The sequence below is a fragment of the Balearica regulorum genome, chromosome 1, assembly GCF_011004875.1.
Source record: "Balearica regulorum gibbericeps isolate bBalReg1 chromosome 1, bBalReg1.pri, whole genome shotgun sequence".
NCBI lineage: Eukaryota > Metazoa > Chordata > Aves > Gruiformes > Gruidae > Balearica > Balearica regulorum.
Genome location: NC_046184.1, coordinates 163,762,611 through 163,790,433, shown reverse-complemented (window position 1 = coordinate 163,790,433; position 27,823 = coordinate 163,762,611). Strand labels below are relative to the sequence as shown.

At 38.0% G+C, this 27,823-nt stretch overlaps 1 protein-coding gene across 4 annotated transcripts in view; it reads left to right on the top strand.

Annotated features, from left to right (window-relative positions):
• GPC5 (glypican 5) overlaps positions 1-27,823 on the top strand; it is a 791,319-nt gene that overhangs the window by 13,348 nt on the left and 750,148 nt on the right. For all 4 annotated transcript variants that reach the window (XM_075741505.1, XM_075741501.1, XM_075741508.1 and 1 more), the window contains exon 2: positions 6,860-7,021. In XM_075741505.1, the coding sequence (XP_075597620.1) occupies positions 6,860-7,021 (162 nt within the window). The remainder of the gene's footprint in view (positions 1-6,859; positions 7,022-27,823) is intronic.

Below are 27,823 nucleotides of genomic sequence, written 5' to 3'. Positions count from 1 at the left end.
ACTCAAAACAGGGAAAAAAAGCAGCAGTTGCATCAAGTTACGAATTACCAGCTTCATGTGAGCACTCTGTGTACTTTGAAGGGTTGCTTCATTAGTTGTTTTTTGTTGTGTTGTCCTTCTTGCCTTGTGGCTGCTGCCATCCTTTTCTCCAAGGGGCAGCAAGCCAAAAATTTTACTCTGGCTCTTCAGTAACAGTTGAAGCAATTTAGCTAACTGCCAGTCTCATACAGCTGATTTCCCCCCCCCCCCACATACACACCAAAAAACCCTACAGAACAGAAAAAAAAAAAGCAGAGCATGTTTACAGATGTCATAAGTGAAGAGAAGCGAAGGAAAGGCATTGTCCTTGCTCTAATTGGATCAAACTTCAGTCATTTACAAACCTCACTTCCTCATTTAACAAACCAATGGCATATGTTATTGAGAAAGTCAGACAGTTGTTTGTAATACTTTCAATACCATGGAAACACTTCTGTGATGCTCTAAAAAACATATACTTGATATTTCAGACTAATATTTAAGGTCACAGACCTAGTTTAAAATTATCGTCAATAAAGATTGTGATTGATCTCCGTGTATGTTCCCCTGAGAACAGCTAGAAAATCTAAATTCTTGTTGACAATGTTAATAAAAGTGTTTAGTTTAAATTTTTTAATTATCCTTCTGATTTTTAATGATTTTCACTTCAACAGTGCTAAAATAGCTAAACTAGCCCTGAAAAACAGATGTGAATGTATTCATTATATTCCACCTGCAAATTAACAGTCAAACCTTCAAATTTTTTCTGCTTTTAAGCCTTTCTGTGCTTCATTAATTCTGTGGCCTTGAAAATGTATTCCATGTTAATATACAGACATTTTTGCAGAAGTTCACCACTGGATGTCCGATGTGTATTAGACACTCCATCACTGCAGAGAAGTGAGTTGTGAAAAGTGTAGCGGAGTGCGTGAGTCTTCAGTGTGATGCTGCATAGTTCTGTTTTCTTCATAATCATATTTTCTGCTTGTGAGGAAGAACACAAGAAAATCCTAATGTAGACAATGCTTAGTAAAATTAATCTAGATTAATTTATCCTTCTCTTTGTCATTTAATTCTAGTTTAAACTACTCTTGTGTTTCTTGTTCAGACAGATTTGTTGGGCTCTTATAATTGTACTTACAATTTTCTGTGATTAAGAATAAAATAAAGATGGTTAGGCATATTAAGTTTAAAAAGTATGAAATCAAGAAATAGGAAAATTACTGACAATTGTGCTAGAAAATACATATTTGTATTTTTATATAAATATATGATTATATTAAATATTTATGAGAGAGAGGTACATGAGATGAGTGAATCAGGGTTCTCCGGCTGCTTTGTGAAATTGGAAGTGAGAGAAGCTTGTTGAGAATGATTGCTTTCAGCGTCTGCTAGAATGAAAGTGTTTGGAAGCCAAAGCCGTCATGAGGAATCTCAGTGCTAATTGTTAACTGAAGGAGTACTTTGCAGGAAGAGTGGAGAGACCGTTTTTAAAATAGTATAGGACCAGTGGGTTATCTTCTGGATATCTAGAATTGAAATAATTTGTAACTGATGCAGCTTTGAGGGAAAGCCAAGCTCAGGGTTGTTCTGAGTGGGCTTCGGTGTCAGTCTCTGGAGTAGGTGCTGGACATGTTTCTTGACAAAGATGGGCTTTGGGCAAGATCAGATGTGAGTTTAACACTTATCACACAGTAGAATTTCTAATAGCCCTAGAGGTTCACCAACACAGGAGTTTATACTTTAATCCAGATGTTAGTCTGATTAGATAAATTGATGAAATGGTGAATTTGTGCCTAACTGTTCAGCTTCTGTTTCTTGAGGCCATCTTACAGGACAAAAATATTCTCTTAATAGGATATTTCCATTGTGGAGTCCCAATTCAGCTGTGCTTAAGTTAATGGATACATTAGTTACCAAGTGCAAGTTTGACCAGCAGTATTAATAATGATGTACCAGACACCTCAAAACTCATGCATGTGGGTTCAAAAATCTGTCTTAGATTTGTAGTATCACAAGTGACCTCTGTCTCCCCCCTCCCCCCCCCCGTGCTCTTTCTTCATAAGTCACGCTGGCTAGAAACTTCTTTATGAAGATAAAAGACTTTCCTGGAACGGCAGAATTGGAGTTTTAAGAAAAAACAAGTACTGCAAAGAATTGTAAAACTGCTTGGTTTGTCAACGTGAGACCAATAGACAAACACTAATAGATCTGGTTGCATGGCTAATTCTTTCTGAGCTCTCTGCTGATTTATTTGAAGGTTCATAAGGAGAAAGTACATGCACAAATAATTAAAACAAATTATTTTAAATTTTATTTTTAAATAAACATAAATAAACCCTTTCCAGAAAAGAACCTAAAGAACATATGTAGGGGAATAAAGAATACAGTAAGTTTGAAATTGGCATGGCATTGAAACGTGTGCAAACAACTTAATAACATGGTTCCTCTGTTTTACAGTGTCTGTTACATGATTAGATAGCTCCTGCCTTTTTTCGACAGTAGCGAGTTGGTTTTTGTTACAAGCAGGAGATAATATTCAGTAACCAAAAAGGAAAAAAAAGGCTGTTGTAATGCAATACTGTGAATATTGCTATCAGTATAAACATTTTTTTCTCCTTTTGTCAGGTGTATTGCTGCTGGCGTACTACAGGCTATACCTTGGTTTTTCTCATACCATGATATTCTTTGTCTGATAAACTCTTTGAGAATTAAAAAAAAAAAAAGGGAGAGAGAGATCTGTGTGTCATACCTGTGGTTAGACCCTTCTGGTATAATGAGTAAATATTGCTGAAGGCTTATTTGTCATTTCTGTAATTTGTTTGTAGGTGGGTGGTATATTAGTCCAGTTTGCTGCTTGCTGTTTTAACAGCATGTTATTTTTAAATTCTTATTTACTATAGCTAATATTTAAATTAATTAGTAGTCAGTATGACAGCAAATGTATCTAATCACAAGCAAGAGCATTTAAAAGGATTAATAGAAAACTTGCAGTGTTTTATTTCCCTAAACAATGTCAACTTAAACATGTTTTGCATTAGTTATTGCACCTGAAGTTATATGTGTTTTATATACATGCAGCATAACTCACCTCTGGAACAGGTAGTATTAACATAGCTTTAATCCTTACATTTCTTGATTTGAGTCGTGCACCACTAATCTGTTCTCTTTCCAGAACCAAAGTTTGCTGAAGCCATCACCACTGCCCTGATAAAAAGATCTGACGCTTGTTTAAGTGTCGTAAGAGCTACAGCTACAGGTTGAGGAAAAAAACCTTTCATGTAGTTCACGTTCCGGCTTTGCCTGTTTTAAATCCTAGATATGGCCAGCCTTGAGCACAAACACCTGAAGTGGTTGCCTGCGGTCCCGTGACTTTGTCCCTTCGCGCTGCTGCTCCTTCCCCGCTTTTTCCTGAGTTGTAGCTGCGCTGCAGCAGTTGCCCTCCGCAGAGGAGCCCGTGCACAGAGCAGCTCATCTGCGTTATGCCACGCTCTTGCGGGATGTAGCGGTTCCTACGCCAGCTTTGTTTTATCCTGGGCTGCGATCTGGACTGTTGCAGGGCATGCCATTATTTTTTGAGGAGAAGTGGGATGAGAGGAGAAGAGTATTTTGGGGGTGGAGTGGTGGTGCCTAGGACTGGGAATGTGGGAGGGTGGGGATGGTCAGCAGTGCAGGGGGCTCAGTTTGGAGAGCTGGTATGGACTGGGAGGCTGGAGTCATTGGGGTCAGAGGACTGAAATCTGGCTTGGGGAAACACGGGGCGTGCAGTGGAGATGGAGGAGAGGGAGGCTGTAGATAGGTAGTTATGTGGATTCTGAGGTTGTAGAGCACTGATGAACTGTATTTTTAATACTCATAATAAACATTATTTTAAGATGCTCAGTAATGTTGCTTGGAGGCAAGCAACTTTGTTAAAGGCTGGCTCTGACACTAAGCACTTTCTTTGGCATGCATAACAAATACCAGAGTAGCTAATAAATAGATAATTTAATAGACCACCTTAATTCTGCAGCTTTGGCTGAATTGGAATATTGGAGGATAGAATATTAAAGTTTTCACACAGCAAGAGATTTGTAAAGGCAGCCGGCCAGGACAAATTACTTAGTTTGTAAATTGTAAAAATGTACCTACTGAAGAACATGGAAATTCTGTTTTTAGAGAAGTGATGGGGATAAACAGCCTTCAAAAACATCAAGCTGTAGGAGGAAGAAGATATCTTGTAGCAATAGCATAACACTTAAGAAATAAAATTTCTTAATACTCACAGAAGCTCAGTGATTCATACCTGCATTAGAACAGAGTTTTAACTTTCTCTTGTGATAGCGAAGGTGTTCAGCTTCCTGGACTGTGGCTTGTAGGTGTGCTAATCATTCTGTGTTAAACTGCTGCTGGAAACCACTTCAAAGGGATTTACCCGGATATCGCTTGCCTTAGTTCATTTTCACATCCAGAGGTTACATTCTTCCTTTTGCATACTACCGTGAAGGCAGTCTCAGATTTGTGAATTCTATATGGTAGTAGGATTTCTTAAAGTATCTACTGCTTTTTCTTTAGCATAATGATATTTACTGCTGCTTATGGCTGTGAAATGGCACACATTTTTTACCATGGGCAGTAAATGGTTCTTGTGTATATGGAGTCAAACTTTTGTCTTCATAAATGTGGAATTATATCAATTCCTGAGCAGCACTTCTCATTAAAATGAATTATTTTTGCCTGAAAACTTGTATCATATGACCTAAAACACGAAGCAGAAAAGATCCTTTAAAAATTAAGAGAAATTCTGTACTATTTAATCATGAAGGTTCAAATGTATCCTCTGTCACACCTGCTTTTGAATGGAGGGACCACAAATTGTGAAGATGGAAACCACTGATGCCAGAAGGAAATGTTCAGCAAATCTGAGACCATATTATCTATAATTACGAAGGCAAATTTGTTCATTTGTCATGGGAATCAAATTACTTCTGTGTAGTGTTGTAGACATGAGTGCTCATCCAGGACTCAGATAACACCCTTTCTTTTAATGGTCTGTACCATTTACTTATTCATTTTGGTCTCGTGCTTTTCTAAATGTGATTTCTAAGGAATCTTCTGGATCTTTTCTACCTGTCTAAATATGACACAGTGTGTTCCTGCTTCAGAGTTGGGATTGCTGTATGTAAATAACAACATTTTTTCCTATTGTGTAGCTGAAATGAAGTTCCAGGGCCAGGAATACCTTCATTAAGATTGCTTCAACCAACACATAGACAAAGGGACAGAAGTTTGATATAATGAATTTAAACTTTTTGCCATTCTTCCAGAATGCTACAATCCACCCCTCAGTTGCTTTACTTTTCTTTCTTAGCTTTCTGGAATAAATGATTTAAAACAGTTCACATAAGATAACTAAGGAAACATTTAGGGTGCAAAATGTTTAAGGCCTCCCTTTCCCCATAACTATATTCATACTACCTTAGAATGATTTATCAGAGAAAAATAGAGGAAAAAAAACATTTAAAAGGAACGTTAAATCTTGTGGGTTTAGTGGTAGGAAATAAAAGGTTAAGTACAAAGAGGTGGTGTAAGAGTGACTATAGAGGCAAGGGCAATGTGGATTTAAGTTTTGATTTTTGAATTTCTTACTTTTTTGTTCTGATTGCAATCTTCCTTTTTTACCTGTTAAGAAGAAAAGAATGATGCATATACGCACAACCACAGAATTAGAATTTAGTCTACAGAGCAGATTAAAAAGTTTCTCACTAGGTTTGCTAGAAGTCTTGTGATATCTGTCAGTGACACAGTGTATCTGAGAACAGAATTTAGATTGGACCATTAAATTTATGTAAAAGTAATAAATGTGTAATTTATGTAATAAATAGTGTAATTTAAATTCTCACATCTTTCTTGTTTCATCATTTCAGAAAGCATTATTTAGATACAATGTAAAAAAGATTTTAAATACCACATGATAACAAGGAAGTGAATATGGTATTTTCATGCTTGATTATGTTCTGGTTATAAAAAAAATATGACTCAAGACAGCTGTTATACAGTGCTGAATTGCCCCTCTTGAATTTCAGCGTGCTCAAAATTTGAAAAGGTATTCCTTTCTAGGAACATTTTCTGACCTGTTAGTGAAGTAGTGAATTGACAGATGCATGGGAATGTTAGACATTAGAGAAAGACACAGTAAGAGAGGTTAGACTGGAACTTAGGACATATGAAAGTATTCATTATAAACCTGTCAGGAATGGGCTTTACACTGGTATTTATTAGCAGTAAATACTGCTAATATTTAGCAGTAGTTAGCTCTTTCCAGTTCAAGATTTAGAGAAGAACAAGAGTGCTAGCTACGAGCTGGCCCAGCAGTTCAGTATTCTAGATGATCATAGAACCATAGAATGGTTTGGGTTGGAAGGGATCTCAAAGATCATCTAGTTCCAACCCCCCTGCCATGGGCAGGGACACCCTCCACTAGACCACGTTGCGCAAAGCCCCATCCAACCTGGCCTTGAACACTTCCAGGGAGGGGCATCTACAATGATGTACAATGCATATTCAATGTATTTTACCAATGTTACTTAGCAATAGTCAAGTTGGAATAAGATTACAGTGTCAGGGAAATTATATAATATTACATTAATTAACTGTAATAAGTGTTCTTTTCCCACAGAATTTTAGTTAGTATCCCCTTCTATTTTTTGTTTAACAAGACCAGATGTCTTTAAAACTTTGGGTATATCTTTTATGTGTCTATACCTGTGTATAATAAAAAAAAAAAGTAACTGTTTTCTCAGTATTTGTGTAGTGTGTACTTCTGTTTTGTAGTAATCGATGTAATTATCTCTTTCTCTAGGGGTCGATCTCCAGGTTTGTACTTCTAAAAATCCAACATGCTGCACCAAAAAGATGGAAGAAAGATACCAGATGGCAGCAAAGCAAGATATACAGCAAGTGCTTCAAACATCAAGCGCTACATTAAAATTTTTAATATCTCGTAATGCAGCTGCTTTTCAAGGTAAGGCTTCCTGCTTTTTGTTTCCAAACTTGTTCATACTTTTCTTGATTTTCATCTTAGATTAGTTTATGCATGTAATAAGTTACCTGGTTTTTTTTTAGTTTCTCCCTATGCTTTCATGATTTCAAAGAAGGAGTAGTAAATCATACAGGTGATTAGAAAGTGCATTGCTTTTGGAATTTATAACTTTTAAAAAATTATATTTGAGAAAGAGTAAGAAACTGATTTAGTAAGAAGCTTTCATTTGAATTGTAAACTTGGTGTACCTCTCGAAGTTCTCTATTTGGACAATACTAAAATGCAAAATTATTGCCTAGAGTGCTACAAAGAGAGATTTTGTTATTCCAGTATTTTCCAACCACCATTTTCTCTGGCTTGTTCCAATAGAAATACTTGGGTAGTTTGTTTTTGAGGTTCATTTTTGGGATCTAGTTTTGTAAGCTTTTCAGTTTCTAAAAAATTCTATGAGTTTCTAAAAATAATTTTTAAAAAAATTGGAGGTTGAGTGACAGTTACTCTGATGCACAATAGGAAGCTATCTGATAAATTAATAGTTATTTGGGCTGGTGGTGGGATTGCCTTTTATCAATCACCCTGCATACTATTCAGTTTTTTCTGAATTAATAAGGCATAAGTTAAGGCAGGAATTGGTTAGGTGCTGGGAAGGTGTGAGAAATAGTGGTAATATGAGGTTGTATGTGATAGAAAGGGATATAGAACTCACGTGTTGAGGACAAAGCCCTACAGTCATTTGTTTATGAATGTGTACTTATGGCCTTAATGAGCACTTGATTGGACAGGATGGTAACTTTGTACAGGCTTAGGAAGTTTTCCTTTTGGTGACTCTCTTGTTTTTTAACCTGTGAAGCTAAAATGATTAGCAGAATGAAAACAACTGCCTACAGTCATAAAATGGGCAGCAAAGTTGACTCTGGGGTCCTAAAGCCTTCATTTTTTGAAATTTAGGCTGTCTAATGTTAAAAACAAGTTGCAGTCGCTCTCTGCTTCTGGGAGCTTTGCCATTTAGCCTGCCTAACACAGCTGTCAATGGGTGTCATGATCAGGAGTTCATTGGTAAAATGTGCAAAGAAATCTCTCCCTCCCTCTGTTCTGCCTTTATCCTTCCTTCCAACTTCTGTGTTTTAGCTCTCTTTTTTGCACCGTAGTAGTGTAATATGTTGTATTGCTTTGCTGACCTAGGGCTGTGGACTCTGTAGAGCTCAGTAATCAACTGTCCATTCCTTAAGTGAGGGCTATACTCTCTGTCTTGGTGTTTTAACACCTTCTTGTTTCCCCCACCCCCAGGAAAAAAAAATGCACAAAACCCCCCTTAGCTATCTAGATAACATACTTGTGCAATCCCAAGATTTCTCAGTCTTCACAAGAAGGGGATTTAAGGGACATTTAAGTGAAGTTAAGTGAAATCAGGACCCAGAAACTACATTTCTGTTGCTTTTATGTCCTGAGAGGCTCAGTCAGCATGCATGCAGTGTACATCTCCCCCACTGGTGAGTTCTCCCTGAAACACAGGGATGCACGCATGCCTTTGCACAAGATTGTGCTTCCCTTGGGTACAATCTAAGCAGTTATTCAGGATGTGGGTTCTAGGCCCTTCGCAGCTTGGAAAGATTCAAATTGTATCACCTACCAGTCCAGGAGAGTGCTTGACACACCAGTTCAGAGGCTCATGTGGGACACTGGCACTTTTCACTCTCCCAGCAATGCCATTTTACAGGGTAGAAAGGAACTCAAGAAGCACTGACCCAAAGAAAGGACCCTGCCTCTGTACCCCAGTGATGATACATCCTCCCTATAGAGGGATGGGCTGCTTGAGAATTACAGTTTCAAATTTTTTTTGTGAAACAAGTATGAGTAGTTCCTGTTGCAGGAGCAAGCCATCCTTCCCAAATACACACGTAACACTAATTAGTTCTCCCACTGGCTTGCTTTCATCATTTGCTTTTAAACAAATATTTTTTAAAGCATATACTTTAAATTATATATATTTTATGTATGTTATACACTTCATATATTCTGAAGTACATGCTTTAGTACTTTTGTCTTTCATTTCTTTTTATGTAAAGAAGTACAATTGAGAGAGAATATTCTGTGGTTTATGGTATTATTTAGATTTAAAACCTTGTTTAACCTTGAAGTAGTTATTTGTGGAAAAATATGCTGTTGAACATACCACTCATTTTTGAAGACTTGCTGCCGTTGCTAACTAGAATTCAAGCTAAATGATTTCAGATTCAGAAACCATAAAAAAGATGGGGTTTGAACTCTAGGAACATAAGACATTATATCTGGTCTGAATTCAGTTTTGACCCTGCTTTGAGCAGGAGTTTGGTCTGGAGCCCTCCTGAAGGTCCTTTCCAATCTAAATTACTGTATGACAGCATGCCTATCCCAGCCTTCACCCCCAAATCTTTCCATTTAGGGGAGGCTGGGCTGTGCAGCTAGCAGTGCAGTTACCTCTCCTGCTACTTTGTCCACTGGGCAGATGTCTCAGCAGTTACGCAGAAAGCGTGAAGGGGATTGCTGGGGGGTGTACAGAGGGGAGCAGGTGTCGTGGACTTGGCCACTGTTGTCACCTGCCTCTTTTCGAAGTCTGTCGAGGATGGATGCCTTGGCCTAGAAGAGGTGGACTGGATGCAAACAGATCAAATAGCTAGTGTTTTCTCACAGTTGCGTATATATTTGGTAGAAAGAGATAGGCAGTTAAAATAAGTAATCTGTGTCTGCCTCTGGAGGTCTTCAGAGGTGTGTTTTCTCTCTGTATTAAATGCAATCTAGAGATGCTGAGTATTTCAGGATGAGTAAGTACTAAGTACTCTAGGATGACTGACTTTGTTCGTGAAATGAGGCATCTCTGTCTATTAACTATATGTGTGTGCGTGTATCTTTATATGAGAGTAAAAATATATATGTATATTATATGTATAGTCTAAAAGACATATCTTTGTTACCTTTTAATGTTTGTTAAAATCCTGTGGTTCTGTATTGTGGTAAGTGCTGCCTGCTGACAGTAACTGTCTATTGACAACTTTAAAATGTTCCAAAAATTCCATGTCTCTCAGGACATGTCAAGCTACATGGTGCAAATTGCACCTCTTGTGTACTGCTTCCTAGCAAGTACTGTTATAGTTTTTTCCTTACATTTCAGGGTGTTTCAGAGTGTGTATTTTCTTTTTCACTGTGAATCTTGTTTCTTTTTAATACCTCCAAGGAGCGGTGGGAGAACAGAAGGATAGGTGAGAGTGAAATGAAATAAGTTTAATAACTTGTTAATAACTTAATCTGGTAAATGGGAGATATACTATGGAGAGCAAGAAATCATTCTTCCCTTGGGAAAGGTGACTAGAGAACATAAGCTGTATGATAATTGTCTTTCAAGACAGTTATTTTGATAGGATAACATTCTTGCACATCTCTGAATTTTTATTATTTATTATCTTAATAATAACTGAGAAAAAGATTGTGAATGCTGTACAAGGATTGCCATAGCATCTCCATTGTAGTGGAAACCATAAAAACAAATGCGTTTTTAACCTTTTATTTTCTATGCAGTAGACCTACACACACACGCTCCTTTTGCACAGTTCTTGGATGTTTTACAAAGTTCACACTGACCCTTGTCTATACCTCCAAACAAAAGAGGAGCAAGTGCCATCAGGGTCAATCCTTGTATATATCATAGAACATATAGACATAGAACAAGATATCAGCTTGTCTGGTTGATTGGGAAATTTAGATATAATGATTAAGTTGTAGAGTCTAAAAGCAAATGGACTTTTCTTTGTACTGCTATATTTAGCAACTCTGGTACTGTATAATTGATTTAAAAATATGGAACTGTGAATCACTTACGAATGTGGCAACCTGTCACCAAAACAGTGGACTTGCCAAGTATGCTTGTGTAAGAAAGAGGTAATAAACTGCATTCTTCAATATAGCATTTCCTCATGATGTGCGGAAAATCAGACTCCACAACTGGGAAAGTTGTAAAGTCGGTATGTTTATTCAGCGCTGGGCAGCACGGGGGGGTCATCCCACCAAAATCATGCGCACCTTGTGGCAATGCCCTTTGAATTTTATACAACAAAATGTGACATATTCAAAAAGCGCCTATACATATTCATGATCTTTCTGCGGAAAGGTGGTCTTATTACAATGAGTTCATTTCCATTGTCTCCGCCTTTAGCTCCTCTCAGCTGCGCACGCGCAGTGCCTCTTGGTGGTCGTGGGCCGGGGTCTTAGGGATGAAGGCCGTACGTCTTCCTCACTGTGCACTTTTCACCTTCACCACAAAACTTACTCAGACCGGTTCCTAATTAGCAGAGAATCCTCCGTGTTCATTCCATTCTGATTTACTACCTCCTTATCTTGTGATTGGTTACAAAAATGCAAGCAGAGCGAAGGATCATCTTGACCCTTCCTTACGCTAGTTCTTGTTAAAACATCTTACATAAGGGTTAAGATTACTAGACATGTGGCTTAAGCTAGTTAATGGTCCTGCCATTTCCCTTAAGTGTTAGTTCTCTCTATCACTGACACTTTTACTGCTATGCAGGAAAACTCTAATGCCTTTCTGATGTAAGTTCTGGAGTATATTGAATCAAGTTTTCATGATGCGGTTTCATGTTCTTCTGTGAAATTACTGCTATGCAACAGATGAATGCCTACTTTAACCTAGACCAGAATTAAGTGAAGTCAAACTTATATCATATTGTTTGAGGTCACAGTGCAATTACTACCTTTAAATACGATAAAGTTGTAGTCAGTAGCTAAAATAAATTGTGTGAACTAGAAAATGTGTTGAAATCTTCTGAGCTGCTTTCTCTGGTAGCAAGCTAAGCCATAAGAAATAATGGAATATCTGTTCATTCTTCTAAAACTGAATCTACCCTGGCACTGATTCAATTGTTTTCCATTTGTGGAGTTTTCTGAATAGTGATTTCAAGATCTGAAAACTTTTTCAGCAAGAGCTACTCTATCTCACATACGGTTTCAAATGAACATTGCCGTCTCAATAATTTGCAATGTGAAGAGCTACTTTAAAGTTCCAACATTTTCCTCTTTCTCTGCTCCGTAATCCTTTATGTATTGTGATATAAATAAGGTAAAATCCAAATACCTGTCAATCCCAGCTTCTATTAGTTGAATGAAACTGAATGATTCTATTAAAAGTCAGAAAAATAGACAAGATAAAGAGACTTGATTGTCCCTCTGTTGTTCTGCTGAGGGACATTTCAAAAAAGTCTCTGGCTTACCAGAGTTAACGCTCCTCATTCTGTGTTGCTCTGCAAACCTTCCCCACAGCTACAATCATGTTCTACTGTGGGCTGAGCAAGTAGGGAATTTTCATAACTCAGGAAAATTATTATACCCACTGGTTGGTCTAAGGAGCAAAGCTGTTATACAAACCTTATTAGCTTCAGAAATCATCTATTCAGATGGTATTTTGATTCCTTTATAATACAAAAGCAGGATAAACAGTATTCTAGTATAACTTAGAATTGGACTCGGTATGTCTGCATATACATAAAACACAGCATTAAGGGGCTGTTGTAAGTGCAGAAATCTGGAGATTTAGATTAATACTTAAAATGTCATTATTAATCCTGAGTTTTATTTCTGTATTGCAAGTAAGTCTTTTATCATTCTAGAGGGATTTACTTCCATTGTATCTCATTCCTATATTCTAGATACTTATTTGCATACATGTATGCTGTGCTACGGGCATTCCTGGGGTATATATACACAGGGATTTAATGGGCTTCTGTAATAACAGTTTTCACCACATCAGTCTTTTCTTAAATTGTGCTTTTTTAGTGTGTGCTTGCGCTCATGGGTTCTTGTCTCAGCCTATGTTTATTTACCATCACTTAATTATTTCTCCTACTTGCAGTAATACCTGAGTTACAATTAAGCTGATGTTGGTACACTGTTCAGACTCACATACTCTGTGAATACTAAGATTTTTTCATAATCATATTTTTGTTAGTATCCTGCTAATTACTATTTTGGTTTATGTCTGCGTAATACAGTGATCAGTGTAGACGTATGGTAATTTAGAATTTTTATACCCTATGTAGCACTCATACCTTAGAAGAAAACTGTGAAGTACAAGTTTAAAGCATCATTCCCTTGTGAGCAGTGGCTATAGAAAGTTTGCATTTTAACAGAACTGTGGATGCCTGCTTCCTGCTTATTCTGCGAATTTTGGGAAGCTGATTGCTGGCAAAATGTAGGAGTTTGAAAGAAGACTGAACTCTGACAGAATAAAGCAGTATAAAATTGGTGTTTTCAAATGAATGTTTAGTGTTGTTTCAAAGATAGCATTTTCTAGAACTTTTTAGATTTCCAAGATTTCCAAGTACATGTGGAAACATTTTCACTTACTATTTTTATTCTCTCTGTTAAGAAAATGAACAAACCCAAACCCAACATGTCAGCAAATCAAGTCTTGTTGAAAGACAGAACTCAAAATAATCCTGAGCAGTTGGAGACAAAGTCTGAGAAGCATGTTGTTCAGTAGGAACAAATGCAAGGTGCTACATGTAATTGGGGAGAAACGGGGGAAGACATAACAGGATGGGGGATAGCTTGCAGTGGGTCTGTTCTGGGAGTAATGATGGATCAAAAGCTGACAGAAGTCAGCAGTTTCATGCTGTTGTGACACAGGCAACTATCATTGTGAGATTTGTGAACTGAAACTTTCCCGGTTTGCACTGATAAACTGGAGAACCATGTTCGGTTTTGGGTAGTTTACATGAAGACAGGCATGGACCAATTAGAAAAAAGAGAGCAAAAATATGTTCTGAAAGCTAAACATGTAACTTAAAAAAAAAGGACAATCCTAGTTCCTTTAAAATGAGAAACTTAGGGAAGAATTATACTATTTCTTCAAAAACATACTGCATAGAAGAAAGTAGTTACCTCTACCATGTCATCTAGTAGATAAAACCCAATGGTTTCATACTGTAGCAAAGAAAATATAGGCTCAATATGAGGAAATACTTTTCCAACGACATTAAAATGCTTTTGATTAAACTTTTGGGGGGTCTCCATGTCCACAGGTCTTAAAACAAGCTGGACAAGAAAACAGCTGCCAAGAATTATGTTGTAGATATGAATGATTCTGCTCTGGGGCCAGGGATTAGACTAGACTGCTCAACAAACTTTTCTCAGCCTTACGACAGGTTTAAAATGTGTTTTACAAAGAAAGGTTAAAGGAATTGAATGTTTTAACTAGTTTTAAGTTTAATCTATGAGTGCTATGCTCTAACAAAAAAGGTTTTTTTCATTAATTTCTCTCCAAGCAGATAACACAGTTCTCTACTATAACATAATGGGATGGAGTGCTTCAGTCATAAAGATGCTTGCAGATTGGGTTTAAATTTAGAATACTATATTGCAGTATCAAAAGAACATGAATTTGTTTCAAAACTTTGTACACAATTTTTTTCCCCATTATTTATTATTCTTACAATGGAACTGTTGTGTATTGTGTATAGAGCTACTAAATCTGTACACTGACACTTGAATAGACACTTAGTAATTATGCTGTTATGAACTACTTATTCCACACAGGAAATTCAAGGAATTTTGCAGTTTTTACGATATAGACAATCTTATTTTTACCTTTTTTCTTTTTTTTCCCAAAAAAAAAAAATTTTGCATCTGTTTAGGAGAAATGGAATCATGTACTGCATTTTCAAAAGCTTTGTGAGAGGTAAAAACAACTTTCCCAGCAAAAGTAAACTAAAATTGTCTGGGTTTAGTTGGAATTTTTAAAGAGAAGTATGTTTACATCTAAAGCAGGTAAATCTGGTTGCATTTTAAGTGACCTTTTAAAAAAAACATCTTGTCAAAACAGCAAAAAGGAAAAGTGAGGGAGGGTAGAATTGCATGGAATTGGAATTAATCAAATAAACATTAAAATACATTATTACAAAATTTAACAAACCAAATACTGACTTTTCCTGTAAATAACTACACGTGTACTTTAAAAAGTAGATGATGTGTAATAAAGAGAGAATTAAACCAGGAAATCTGCAAAAAAAGACCTGTACAGCAAACATACACCTGGGAGGTAAATTTTGCTCCTGAGGAGAAAAAGATCCGACATTGTTGCCAGCCACCTTAGGGCATGTCAGACATCACTAGAAACCTATGGTTAGACAGCTGTACCGAACTCAGTGTCACCCCTGACTATAATGAAAGCTTGGACACTTAGTTAAATTTCAAATATTTAGATACCTACACAGAGGTGTCTGCAGCTGTGCCCCGGTGTGTGTATTATACACACCAAAGTAACAGCCCTCAGAACTTCCCTGCTCTCTGACACCTTACAGCCACCCTCTCTAATGTAGCTCAAGGGCGTGAGTAAGGTCTGGGAACACAAGTGGGTTATTGAGCAATAAGCTAATATTTGAGTTTCCAACCTATCAGCTACTTGGAGGTGATTGCTTTTATCCTGAAGTAAATGAAAGCTGGCTTACTGCTCGGAGCAAACTGCTTCCCTCCTACCAGAGAGGTAGAAACGTGCAAGTAGATTCTGTGCAAGGAATGTGAAATCTATTGTTCATCCCTTTGCTTATCATGTGGCAGTTTGCTTACATGCAAAATTGGAAGTGATTATCTACTTTTCTTTCTGTTCTTTTTCTGGAATGAAGCAGAAAGGTATGTCTGTGTCATGCAATGAAGTAGGTGGCATAGTGATTTTAACAGTGGTAATGAAACAAACTGTTACTAATATTAAACAAGTCAGCAGCACGTGTAGGTAACTGTACTTAGAATCTTAAAAGAGCCATTGATACAAGTAGTGGCAATTTTTAATAAATCTACAAATCTCAGCTTGCATTAAGGCCTTGAATTTAGGTTTGTGCAGACTAGAAGAGTGCCATGATAGAGATCTGCGGATTCTGGGGTTTCAGAAGAGAATGTTAATATTCACTATTCAAGTGCATTTAAAATGCATATACATAGCAGGTCACAATACAGAATGCTACAGATTTACAGTAGATCAGCTGCACAGCTGTTCAGCACATGTAGAGTAGCCATTTATGTAGGATTTTTGGATAGCATTTGAAAATACAGGAGATCCTTGAGGAGAGTTGGCTGTTTTCTAGGTTATGTATTTTGCAGTGTATAATCCTTAGACTTGCCTGTTGCAGCTGTTCTGGTCTATATAACTACTTAATATTCATTGGGACAGAAGCAAAGTGAAAAATTAGCTCTGTAGTTCAGTGGTTAGGGGACTCATCTGCAACAAAGGAAGGTTGCATGCTGCTGCTCCGGTGACTATTTTTAATTATTTGTATAATTTATAAATATAGTCTGCACTGGCATAGTTTCACCTGAGGCCTGAATTGCTGTGTTTTTCAAGGCATGTATGAGATCTAGGCTGCATATACTTGCAGTTGTCCATATCTCATCGATTTTGTTGTCCTTTTCAATGGATCCTGTATGGTCACCAGGACTTTAAAAAGAAGAAATTATGTTCTGAATGGGAGCCAATTAATTAAATTCTTTTAAAGAATGAAGAGAGATGCATCTAAATTCCAATGGATGCTCCTCTCCACTACCATCACTGCGATAGCCATGGGCTGGCTGCTTGTTTAGGGTGAGATAAACTTCTGCGAAGTATAGCATGGATGTTCTGCAGGATCAGGCTTATTATTTGTCTGGGAAAATTTCTTTCAGATCAAATTAATGTGTTATTTTTATCCTGGAGTATAGCATGTCTTTGTTCTGTTCTTGTGTAAAATGCGTTCGGTATGTGTAAATATATTTATTTATTGTTAGATATCTAAAAAAATAAATATTTGAAGTATTCCTTATGTTGTACCTACAAGGTCTTTGTAATTTGTAAGATGGGATAATGTAGTTATAATTTACAAGGTTTGTAGATGTACAGAATGGGACTAGAAATTTTAAGTTACAGCATGGCTTTGCATTGCGCTTTCATTATGTCATGGCAATTTTAAACTTAAGTAGTTTGTAAGCTAATTTTCTTGCTTTGGCCTAACACAGTTTTAACCTCATGTTATTTTAAACAAATTGCTGGTAACGTAAAATATCTGATTATCACCAATGAGTATTTAGTTTTGTCCTTCCTGATATGTTACTTAAAAGCTGCAAGCAAGAATCCTGTAAGCAAAGTAAGGCCTAGTTCAACCATATTAAAATTATATTTACATTTTAATTTGCTTTCTGCTGTGTGACTGTGTTATACTGAAGCTATTACCTGGCTCAGTGGTCCCCACAGACAATTTCCCTTTCTCATTCTGATTTTATTGTAAGTGATTGTGAGCATAGTAGAGGAAACTGCAAATTCAATTTTGATCAGTCCCGTGAGGGACTTGATTCTTCAAGACTTACTCTTGTTGTTTTAAAAATAAATTGAAATAGCCATCTAATTTAAGGGTTTCCTTCAGAGTAGAGGATTAAAATCTGTAATTTCTTTTATGCAAGGGCTTTTTCTTTATTGTGTTATTAGGGAGAAGCTAATATTTAAGGAAATTTTGTAGTGATTACCCCCTTGGGAAAGATTTAGTTCTTCATTTAATATTTCCATTTTATATTTAATGGTTCGTTAAGCTGGCTTTATTTCTTTCTTTTGCACCTGGTGATCATAAACCTGCTGTTTTCTTTTAAAGATAATGTTTTCTTGAGTATTTATTATAATTTAAGATATAAATATAGCCCTTCTTGCACTCACTGCGCTTAGTCCTTACTGTGAAACAGATTAATGAGCCCTTTGGTTTAAAGAACTTTAATTTGGCTTCCCCTCTCTGTGCTGTGTTTCTGTGAGATAAAATAGCCAAGAACGTGGAAGATGAAACAGTGTGAATTTAGAAAGGGACCACGAGGAGAAGAGAAGGTAACTGCGTAAGAACAAAAAGGTTAGTGATACAGTGCAGCGTGACCCTCCCAGAGGCAAAGGTGTTAACAGTAAATCCTTGGAATGAGACTCAGGGCTTGATTCAGCTGGATAACAGGTGTCTGTTCAGCGCCGTCTGTCTGTCATAGGGTGTCCTGTCTGTCCCCCAGGCCTACCTCTGCAGAGAGGTGCTGGTCCTGTTTGTCCTCTTTCATATCTGCTGATCCCCTGGAGCATGTCCTGAATAACCTCAGGAAAAGCAAGTGACACGATATTTTGGGCAAGAGATTCAAGTTCAGTCTTTCAGACCATAGATGTCCATGTCAATTAAAGATCTTCAAAAAATATGCAAGCATCAGCTTATGTCTTTGCACTGATCAAGGCAATCAACTAGAGAATGGATTAAAAAAAAAATAAACCAGAAGAGTATAAATCCTAAAGAGCCAAACTTTAGAGAAGTAATGAGAGGAGTATGGAATTAGGATGTTATGAAGTAAGAAGGAGAAGAGAGAAAGGGGGAAATAGTTGTCATCTTTTTAATTTCTTCTTTTCTATAGAACTTTACACGCTCAGTTCCCTCACCAGCGCAGTGTACAACCATAACCAACAGTCCTTTCTTGAGGAGATTACAACCTAAAATGACTCTATGTATCAGAAAGGAAGGGGGAAAGTCAAAGAGAGTATTAAGAATTCAGTGTAACCGATTAATCAGCTGGTTCTTGTAGAGTATCCAGAAAGCTTATTTTCTGCTCTTCAAATGCGGACACTACTACTTATGTAATGTGAAGAGAAGAAAATCTGATTGTGTTTTAGAGACTTCTCTCTTCTCTGTATCATCTAGCTTTAGATTTCAAACATGTTATGGCTAGAAGCTCTAAGGAATAGTTCCCTAACTTGATCCATTTACATGTGAGTATCTTCTGTAACACTGAAAGACGGCCAACCATGGCATCTTCTTATTGTGTATATTGAGAATTCAGAACAAGTGATTTTTTTTGACTTATCATTTGAAAATGTTAAATCTCATACAGTGTTAGAACAGCATTACATTTTCCTGAAAAGTTAAAATGAAAATTTTGAAGACCAAGAAAAGTCTATCTGATGTTCTAGTAAAATGAAGCAAGAAAAACATTCTGAATAGAACACGTCAAGTTCAATTCGAAGTAAAAGAAGTTTCTCAGAAAGAAAGCCGCTAACCTGCTTCTGTTCCCATAATAATGTAGAAAAAATTGAAAGTGGTTACCCTGATTCAAAACTTCAGGGCTTGTACAAATCCTGGGAAAAAACATGCTGTTTTGCTCTACAGCGCTACATCTAGATTTTCCATTGCTTCAGAAATCATCACTATGTATTTAATATGGAAATGCAGAGTTAGTGGCATTCTTTTGCTATTGCTTTGTATCCACTTGCACAGAGTTACTCAGTTATCTGAAGGACTCAGAGTCACACATTAGTAGGGGTTGGAAGATACCTCTAGAGATCATCTAGTCCAACCCCCATGTTAAAGCAGGATCACCCAGAGCAGGTTGCACAGGATTGAGTCCAGGCGGGTTTTGAGTATCTCCACAGAAGGAAACTCCACAACCTCTCTGGGCAGCCTGTTCAAGTGCTCTGTCACCCTCAGAGTGAAGAAGTTTTTCCTCATAATGAGATGGACCTTCCTGTGTTCCAGTTTGTGTCCATTGCCCCTTGTCCTGTTGCAGGGCACCATTGAAAAGAGTCTTGTCCCATCCTCTTGACATCCACTCTATGACTCTAACGTATGAATCCAGTGGATGTGAGCTATTCAGTAAATCTACATTGGTAAATGTATCTTCTAAGTAGGGTGATCTCTGGCCATGAGGAGGTAGCCAGCTTGATTGAAGTGGCTTGCATATGCAATATCCAGGCATCCAGCAGTATCTAGGCTAGGGCCTGCACAGTAGACAAACCACATCTATGTGCATAGAATTGAGCCGTACCATTTGCTGCACTTGTGCTCTGTAACGTGAATATTTTCACAGGTTTTCTTTTGTGACGTCTGAAATAATGGTGGTAACCCATTGGAGTAGTGGTTTTAGAACATGGCATCAAATATATGTGTTACATGCTCTCGGGTGTGGTGTTGGGGTAGATGGTGGTGCTGGAGTGGCAAAGGCTGCTGGAAGAGTGATGATGAACTGTACAGGCTGGAGGGAGCCAAACTCTTCTATACTGCTTTTTAGTCCCAGGTCCCTGGAGCGAAGTGGGGTTTTGTTTCAGTGGGCACAAGTCGGATCATATCAATCTTAGGAGCAAGCTGGTATTTAGAAAATACAGGTGAACAGGGTAGATGGGAATGAACCAGAGAGCTGACTTGCTTGGCCTTGTATGTGTAGCTATGCTCTGATTACTCTTCCAGGAAATTATTGACAGTCCATCAACAAAGATATTTAGTAGACAAGATAAAAGAGAAAAGAGAAAATCCTTGTATGACTGAATAACTAGGGGGGGAAAAATCCAAACAAAAACGCCAAGCTAATAAAAGAGGATGGGAAGAAATGGTTGATTCTTACAGTGGAGGGAGGTCACCAGTGGGGTTCTTCAAGGATGTGTGCTGTTCAACGTATAGCGAAAAAACAATATCTGGAAGAAGGAACAAAAAGTAAAGTGATGCTCATGATCATAAGTTATACAGGTTAATATAGGAGAGAGCCAAATACAAAAAAAATCACAGAAGTGCTTTATGAGACTGAGTAAACAGGAATTAAAATGGCAAATGAAATCAAGTATAATTACATGTCAAGTGATATACGTGGGGAAAATAAATCCTGCTTCATGTATAAAATTATAGTCTCTGAGTTGACCAGTAATAAGATCTTGTGATTGAGATAGGTAATTCTGTGAAAAATGCAGCTTGATGCTCTGTAGCAGTTAAAAAAATAAATAGCGTATTAGGAACTGTTAGAAAAGGAACAGATAGCAAAGAAGGAACCATTATATGTTGTTAAATAAATCCATGTTTCCCTGCATTTTGAATACCGTGTGCAGTAGAATACTGACGTAGATGTTGTCATTGAAACTCTCTAACTTCTAAACAGAAAAATCCCTCAACATCATCTGTCAGGAAAGTTACAGTTGTCGTTTGTCCTTTCTTGGGGAAGAATGAAAGATTTGGTGACTTCTCAGAGTTGCTTCAATCTATATTTTGTTCTAGGATTTTATTTTTATAGCTTATCAGTAGCTACAATATTCAGGGTACTAAAAAGATCTTTAATAACTGAAGCTGTAACAACAGCCAGTGCTTGGGAGCTCAGCCAGATAGACTCAGATGAGAAATAAGCCATAAATTTTACTGGTCAAGGTGATTAGCCACTGGAACATGCTACCTATGGCAGGGATAGAATATCAACCCCATCTCAAGTTCTTCAGGTTTAGCATCAGCTTTTGAAGATGTGCTGTAATCAAATGCCAGCCACTGCCCTATTTTGTAAAGAAATATTTTGCAGGCCCAAGGTGTATTACAGCAGCCAAATTCTACGATCCTACTCCACTCTTAAAAATGGTCAGTGTGAACGTATGAAGGCATTCACTGTAGTACAGTCTGGCACTGGAATGGTTCCTTGAAAGATGAATAATGTCAGTTTAATCAGAAAACTGAGTGCAGTCTACCTCACACATTCCCCCCCCCCCTCCCCCATTTATTCCTCATGCAGAGAGTTGATGGAAGACCAGTGAGTTATTCAGGTTCTCCAAGCAGTTTTGCAACTAAGTGAGGTTGAGTGTGGTATGTGTACCATGAATTTCTTCTCAAGTATAAATGTCATATCAAGTGTTTATGGTTGCTCTGGATTCTTTTTGCATGCTTTATACATTTTTAAGGACCTTCGGACGCATGCATTTTTGTATTCTTAGTGAATCCCTTCTGTATTGCTAGACTTAGGGGTATCAAGTCATGTTACACATTTAAGTCTTGAAGTCACTTTCACTTACTTCTTTCAACATCACAGACCTGTGCACCACTGACATTATTGTTCTGTGCTCTCCGTTTTTGTATTATTGTTTAAGACTTTTTTAAAAAACAGATAATGCCCAAAATTTCTTCCATTTCTCTTTGCACTCTTCACCACGATTCATACTGTCAAATTGAATTTGGCTCCAGCTTCTAAGAAAGTAGTATTTAGAGCCTGAGATCCATCAATGGAACTTCAAACCACCAAGTTTTACAACAAAATAGGACTTTAAAGATTTTGGCCAACATTTTATTTTTTGGTCACAAATGGAGAAAGGTTGCGCACAACAACTACTTTTAGCAGGCTAAAACTTAACATGACTTATAAGTTACTTACATATGAAGTGAAACCAGGTTATTTTTTGTATGTGATTCTCTAGTGAACATTGTTTTGAACTGTTGTTTGTTTTCGCTTTCCTCTTTATCTTTTGTGATTCATGACTCTGTTACAATGATAAGTGCATAGGATTGAGAACATGCCTAGCTGAAGGAGATAAACAAATGCTAGGATGACAAAATGTGATTTTTATATCATATTTTGAAAATTCTAATTTTTGTTGGATTTTATTAGATAAAATAGGTTAAGCAAAGGTTTTTAGATAGAGATAATTTATTGTATGATCTGTGTTGAGTGGATAAACTTTAAACCATGTTTTTTGAGCTCTAAAAAATATATTACCTCTGTCTACAGTCCTTGTCTTATCCTATGTCATTAGGTCACCAGTTGTAAGAACAGCCCCATATTAGATAGCGTACTTTAGACATACGAAAATTAATCCAAAGAGAAAGTTCTTGTACTCAATACTGTCTCAATAAATTATACTTCAGGAGTTTTTGAAATAGTGTTTTGCTTTGTCCACTCCCAGATCTATTTCCAACACTGGTATTTAGCTGCCCTATGAAGACCAAGGCCTGTTCTAATCTAGTTGTTGTTATTAACCTAGTGTTGTTATGCCTTTGAGAACCTTTGAGAAATGCATTAAGTGAAAGGACTGGTATTTTTATTTGTGATTTAATTTTTTGTCTTGTTGCTTTGATAAGTTTTCAAAAATTAGGCATAGTAGCTGCTTCTAAGTATTCATCTGGTGAGAGCACAATGGTAAAAATCTTCCTTGAAGCTTTAATTATGTTACTTTTATGCAAACACATACTTTGTCCCTTTCCATTCAGAGAGGGAAAAGGTGCCTACCTAGAAATTGGCAGTAGGGGGACTTGGACTCTGTGCCCTGCACTATTTATGTATTTTGTTTTAAACAGCCAGTGGAATCAAAACAACAGTAGAAACCAGAATGCTTCCAACACTGACATTGCATCCTTGCTCTGTGTCTTGGAAGCAGGGACTAAACCAGTAGGTCCTTCTGCCCTTATCTGAGTTTTTGATGATTAAGCTAGAGCTAGGTTGTTTCTGCCGGCTCTTCTTCCCACCCTGAGAATCTTACATCCCAGACCAGAGGGTGGCTGGCTGAGCTTTCACAGGGGTAGTGGAATGTGTTTTCTCCCACACTGCTTGATAACCACAAGGAGAAGCCCCATTTAGCTTTTTCCAGATTTAAAGAAGAGAATTTGTGTTTCCAGACTGAATCCAACCTAGTGTTTGGATTTGAATTTATCAGTGTACGTACATTAGTGGTTTCATCTATCTGTCTATTGTAAGCTTGATACAACATCAGGGTTTTTTAAGTAAGTTTTAAGAAGTTTGACTGGAAACCTGATAATTACTCTTTTTAAAATTATACCATATCAGAAAAATAGTTATCTTTCAGTAAGTGCTAGACTGGACCACAGTGTTCAATCCTTAGTAATACCACAGATTTCCTACGTGAGCTAAGAAGTCATTTAGTCACTCTGGGGGAATACAGTCTGTGTAAGGCCTACCTAAACTTTGAGTTAAGCAACTAAAAGTGTAGCTGGATTCTGGACAGTGATACAGACCAATGGCTTTTCAACACTACCTCAATATGTGGGTGCCCAAATTGAATAGGTAGTTCCGTTGGATGTATTTCTGCTTAGAGAGAAGAGAAGGAAGTAAAGCTGAGTTGTTAGAATATAGGACAGGAGAACTCAGAAAGTCTGCTCTGTAGTCTTGTGTGGGTGCATTAACAATTTAGGTTGAATTAAGAGAGCTTTTTTGAAGGGATTCTCCCAACTGTCCTCGCAGACTCTGCTTTGGTTTGCATCACTTAGCAGCTGCACAGTTCATAAGCTCGACTCCTTACAGATGGATCTAAACTGAAAGATGCCTTTCAGGATTACATCTAATTTTCTCTAGCTGCTAGTGGGCATGGGATCTGGGACTAGATTTTTTCTGAAATAAAATCTTCCAAAATTCAAGCAGTGTGAACACTGGATCATCTGCACCAACTGTTTCACTCTGTAAATCCATTCCTATTACACCACAGGGCTTGCCAATGTATGTAGCCTATCTGATCTTGAGTAGAGTAGGCCCATCCAGCAAGGAACTGGCCATCCTTGTTACCATTTTTGGAAGCAAGATTATTTAGCATTTCTGAGGATCAAATTCTTAAAGATTTCTCATTTTAATTCATCGAAACACCTTTAGGACTGATGATATCTGCCTTTATGTTCAGGTATATCATATCATGATAGTAAGATGGCAGAAGGCCATTTAAAGCTTCTGGTACTTCAGAGAGCTTTAAAGCAGGTTAAGCAGTTCATGTGTTTTGCAGTGACCCTTTCACAATAATAAATTTTGTGCATTATGGAAATGTAATAATCTCTTTGGGTAAAATATTTGCTACTCAAATAATAGAGAAAAATACATTATATTTAAATGGAAAATGAGAATTATTTAATGAGAAGGATGTATATTCCAGCAGGAATGTGGTGAGGTAAATAGTTTTCCAAAACTACTTTTGCACATAGCCTTTAAAATTTCGTAACTGCTAGTGGCCAGGATGCTGATTTAAAATCTTCTCCTTTTCACAAATTAGCATAGTATCTTGTAATAATAACAGTGTTACATGAAGGGGTAAGGCCCTGGGGGAAAGAAAGCAAGCCAGCCCAAGAAAGCTGGTTGATATTCAAGAATCAGCTCCTCCCAGCTCAGGAGCAGTTCACCTCAACAAGCAGGAAGTCAGGCAAAAATGGCTGGAGGCCTATGTGTGTGAACAAGGAATTTCTGGTGAAGTTCAAAACCACCAAGGAAGTATACAGAGAGTGGAAGCAAGGATGAGTAACCTGGGAAGAATACAGAGAAGCCAATAAGTGTGGGCTGGATGAGCAGCCAGTGGGGTGGATAGAAAACTGGTTGGACATTTGGGCGCAGAGGGTGGTCATCAGTGGTATGAAGTCTGCTTGGAGGCTCGTAACTAGTGGTGTACCCTAGGGGTCAATACTGAGTCCAGTCCTGCTCGATACCTTCATTAATGATCTGGATCATGGTGCGAAGTTTACCCTTACCAGTTTTACTGATGACACAAAACTGGGAGGAGTGGCTGGTAGACCAGAGGGTTTTGCAGCTATCGAGAGGGACCTAGACAGGCTGGAGAGATGGGCTGATGGGAACCTCATGAAGTTCAACAGAAGCATATGCCAAGTCTGCACCTGGGAAAGAGTTATCCCATGCACCGGGACATGCTGGAGGCCGACCAGCTGGAAATCTGCTTTGCAGAAAAGGACCTGGTGGATACCAAGTTGAACGTGAGCCAACAATGAGCCCTTGTGGCAAAGACCACCAGCAGTCTCCTGGGCTACATTAGGAGGAGTGTTGCCAGCAGGTTGAGGGAGGTGATCATTCCCCTCTACTCAGCACTGATGAACCTGGAGTTGTGTCTAGTTCTGGGCTCCCCAGTACCAGAGAGAGACAGAGCTACTGGAGAAAGTCCAGTGAAGGGTGAACGGACTGGAGCATCTTCTCTATGAGGAAAGTGTGAGAGAGCCAGGACTGTTTAGCCTAGATTTAGCCATAGCTAATGTTGCTGTGGTTTTTTATGTTTTTAAGGGTTCAGAACTGGAAGAGGTGAATCTTTCCATAACATCTTCGGTGATTGCACAAAATCTCACTGTGCTAGCATACCTAAACATAGGGATGGGGTTCAGATGATGCAATAAAGGTCTCTTGTGTAACTCTCCCTCTGTAACCCCCTCAATTGCCTCCTGTGCTGCTCATGGTTCGGCAGGTTGTGTGCCAGTGACTGCCTGCTACGGTGCAGCTGTGCATAGTCTTGGCTCTGACTTCTGAGGAGGTTCCCTGTACTGGCAGCCACTGCCATCTCTTCCCTGGCTCCAGCAGTCCCCTGCACAGTTCATTTCCATCATTAACTGCTAAATCCGTGCCGGCATGCCACGATGCCATGGCTCCCGATCTCTAGTGCTCCATAAGCATTTGTGAAATAGAAAACCAGTCACAGGCCTGTTGTGCGCTGCTAAGATTGCAAGCCCAGCAGGCAACTTCTTGTACTGTCTAGTGTCTCCTAACCCAGCTGAGATAGACTCGCTGTGTGAACTCATCGGTAGGTCTTAAGTTGCTTCATCCTGCATTACATAGTTTGGGTCCAAAAGGGACAGAAACCCCTTAGCTAGGGTTCCCTTCAGAATAGACATGCCTTTTAAATACAATGAAGAGACTGGAGGGGATTTATTTTTATTTATTTAGATGCTGAAGAAGCACGTCTCTTTCAAGCACTATAATAGTTGGACTGGTGAAGCACAGCCAGACATACACAAGTTGGTCCATCTTTACAGTTGAGCCATCTTATTGCAGACTTTAGCAATGGAGGATTTGCAAAAGCTAGCTGTTCAGCTTGGAATGGATTTTAATGATAACTGAAGTTACTGTCTCCGTTGAAAAAGAAACAGGGTCAGAACTTGACTGTAGTAGTGCTGGAAGAGTCAATTACCCTGTTGGATTGCCTTTTGAGTGCAGATTTTTTCTTAGCATGATGCTGTATGTGCAAGACTCCTTAAGAAGAGACTGGTCCACACACTAACTCTTTAGAGCAGACCTACGACTAAGTATGGGTTGGGCTTAGCTTAGCATAGAACAAAGGAATTTTGTAAAAGGAAATTCGTGGGAGAATCTAAGTATCATAAGCTTCAGAAACCGCAGGGCAGACAGCCATAGCAGCTGTCATTTTGGGAAAACACAGCTGCGACTGGTTTATTATATAAAAGGTGTTAAGGACAGGCCTGTGAGGCCTACAGGTAGGTAGATACATGACAAGGAAGGTTAATGTACGAGAAGGAGGTGGTGATGATCATAGGAGCTGTAAGATGTCTTCAAGGGGAACAGAGCACTTATTCCTTAATTTGAGATTCGGAAAAAATATTTTTTTTAGATCTTTTAATCTTTATACTTTAATATTTTTTTTTCTTTTCTTCTGAGTGATGTGTATGAAGAGTTAATCTAGTTTTGTTGGTTTCAATAAATCTTCAAGAAAACAGACAATGTTTTAGGTGTTAGATATTTTAACAGCATGGAGATCCAGATCTATTCTATTGCTGCTTTTTTCCTGTCTATGTATAGTGCTGATACCATGTTCTTCCTTGCCTGAGGAGGCCACAGACAACTGGCTTGGCTAAGGACGAAGCCAGAGCCCTGCAAATAGGAGAGCTTGAACAACGAGCTAAAAAGTGGTTGAAAGGCTTGTTGCTAAGCTGGAGGGAGAAATGCGTTCTTCAGGGAAGAAGATTAAACTTCATTTCCAAATATTGTCTTCAGAAGCTCCGGCATATCTAACTTCAGGACAATGCCGCAGTATGTGTACAGGCCTTTTGTTTTAATAGTTTTCCTTTGTTTCTATGGATAAGGGTTTTTTTAAAAAAGAGATTGTGGTCTGTCTGCATCATCTTTACACCAGTTTCAGAAAATAAATCTATTGCGAAGATAAACTCTGTTATATTGTCAAGGAAACACAGGTGGTAGTCACTCTCAGGTTAGAGAGAATCCTTGATAACCTTTGATAAATGTGCTGAGTTTCTC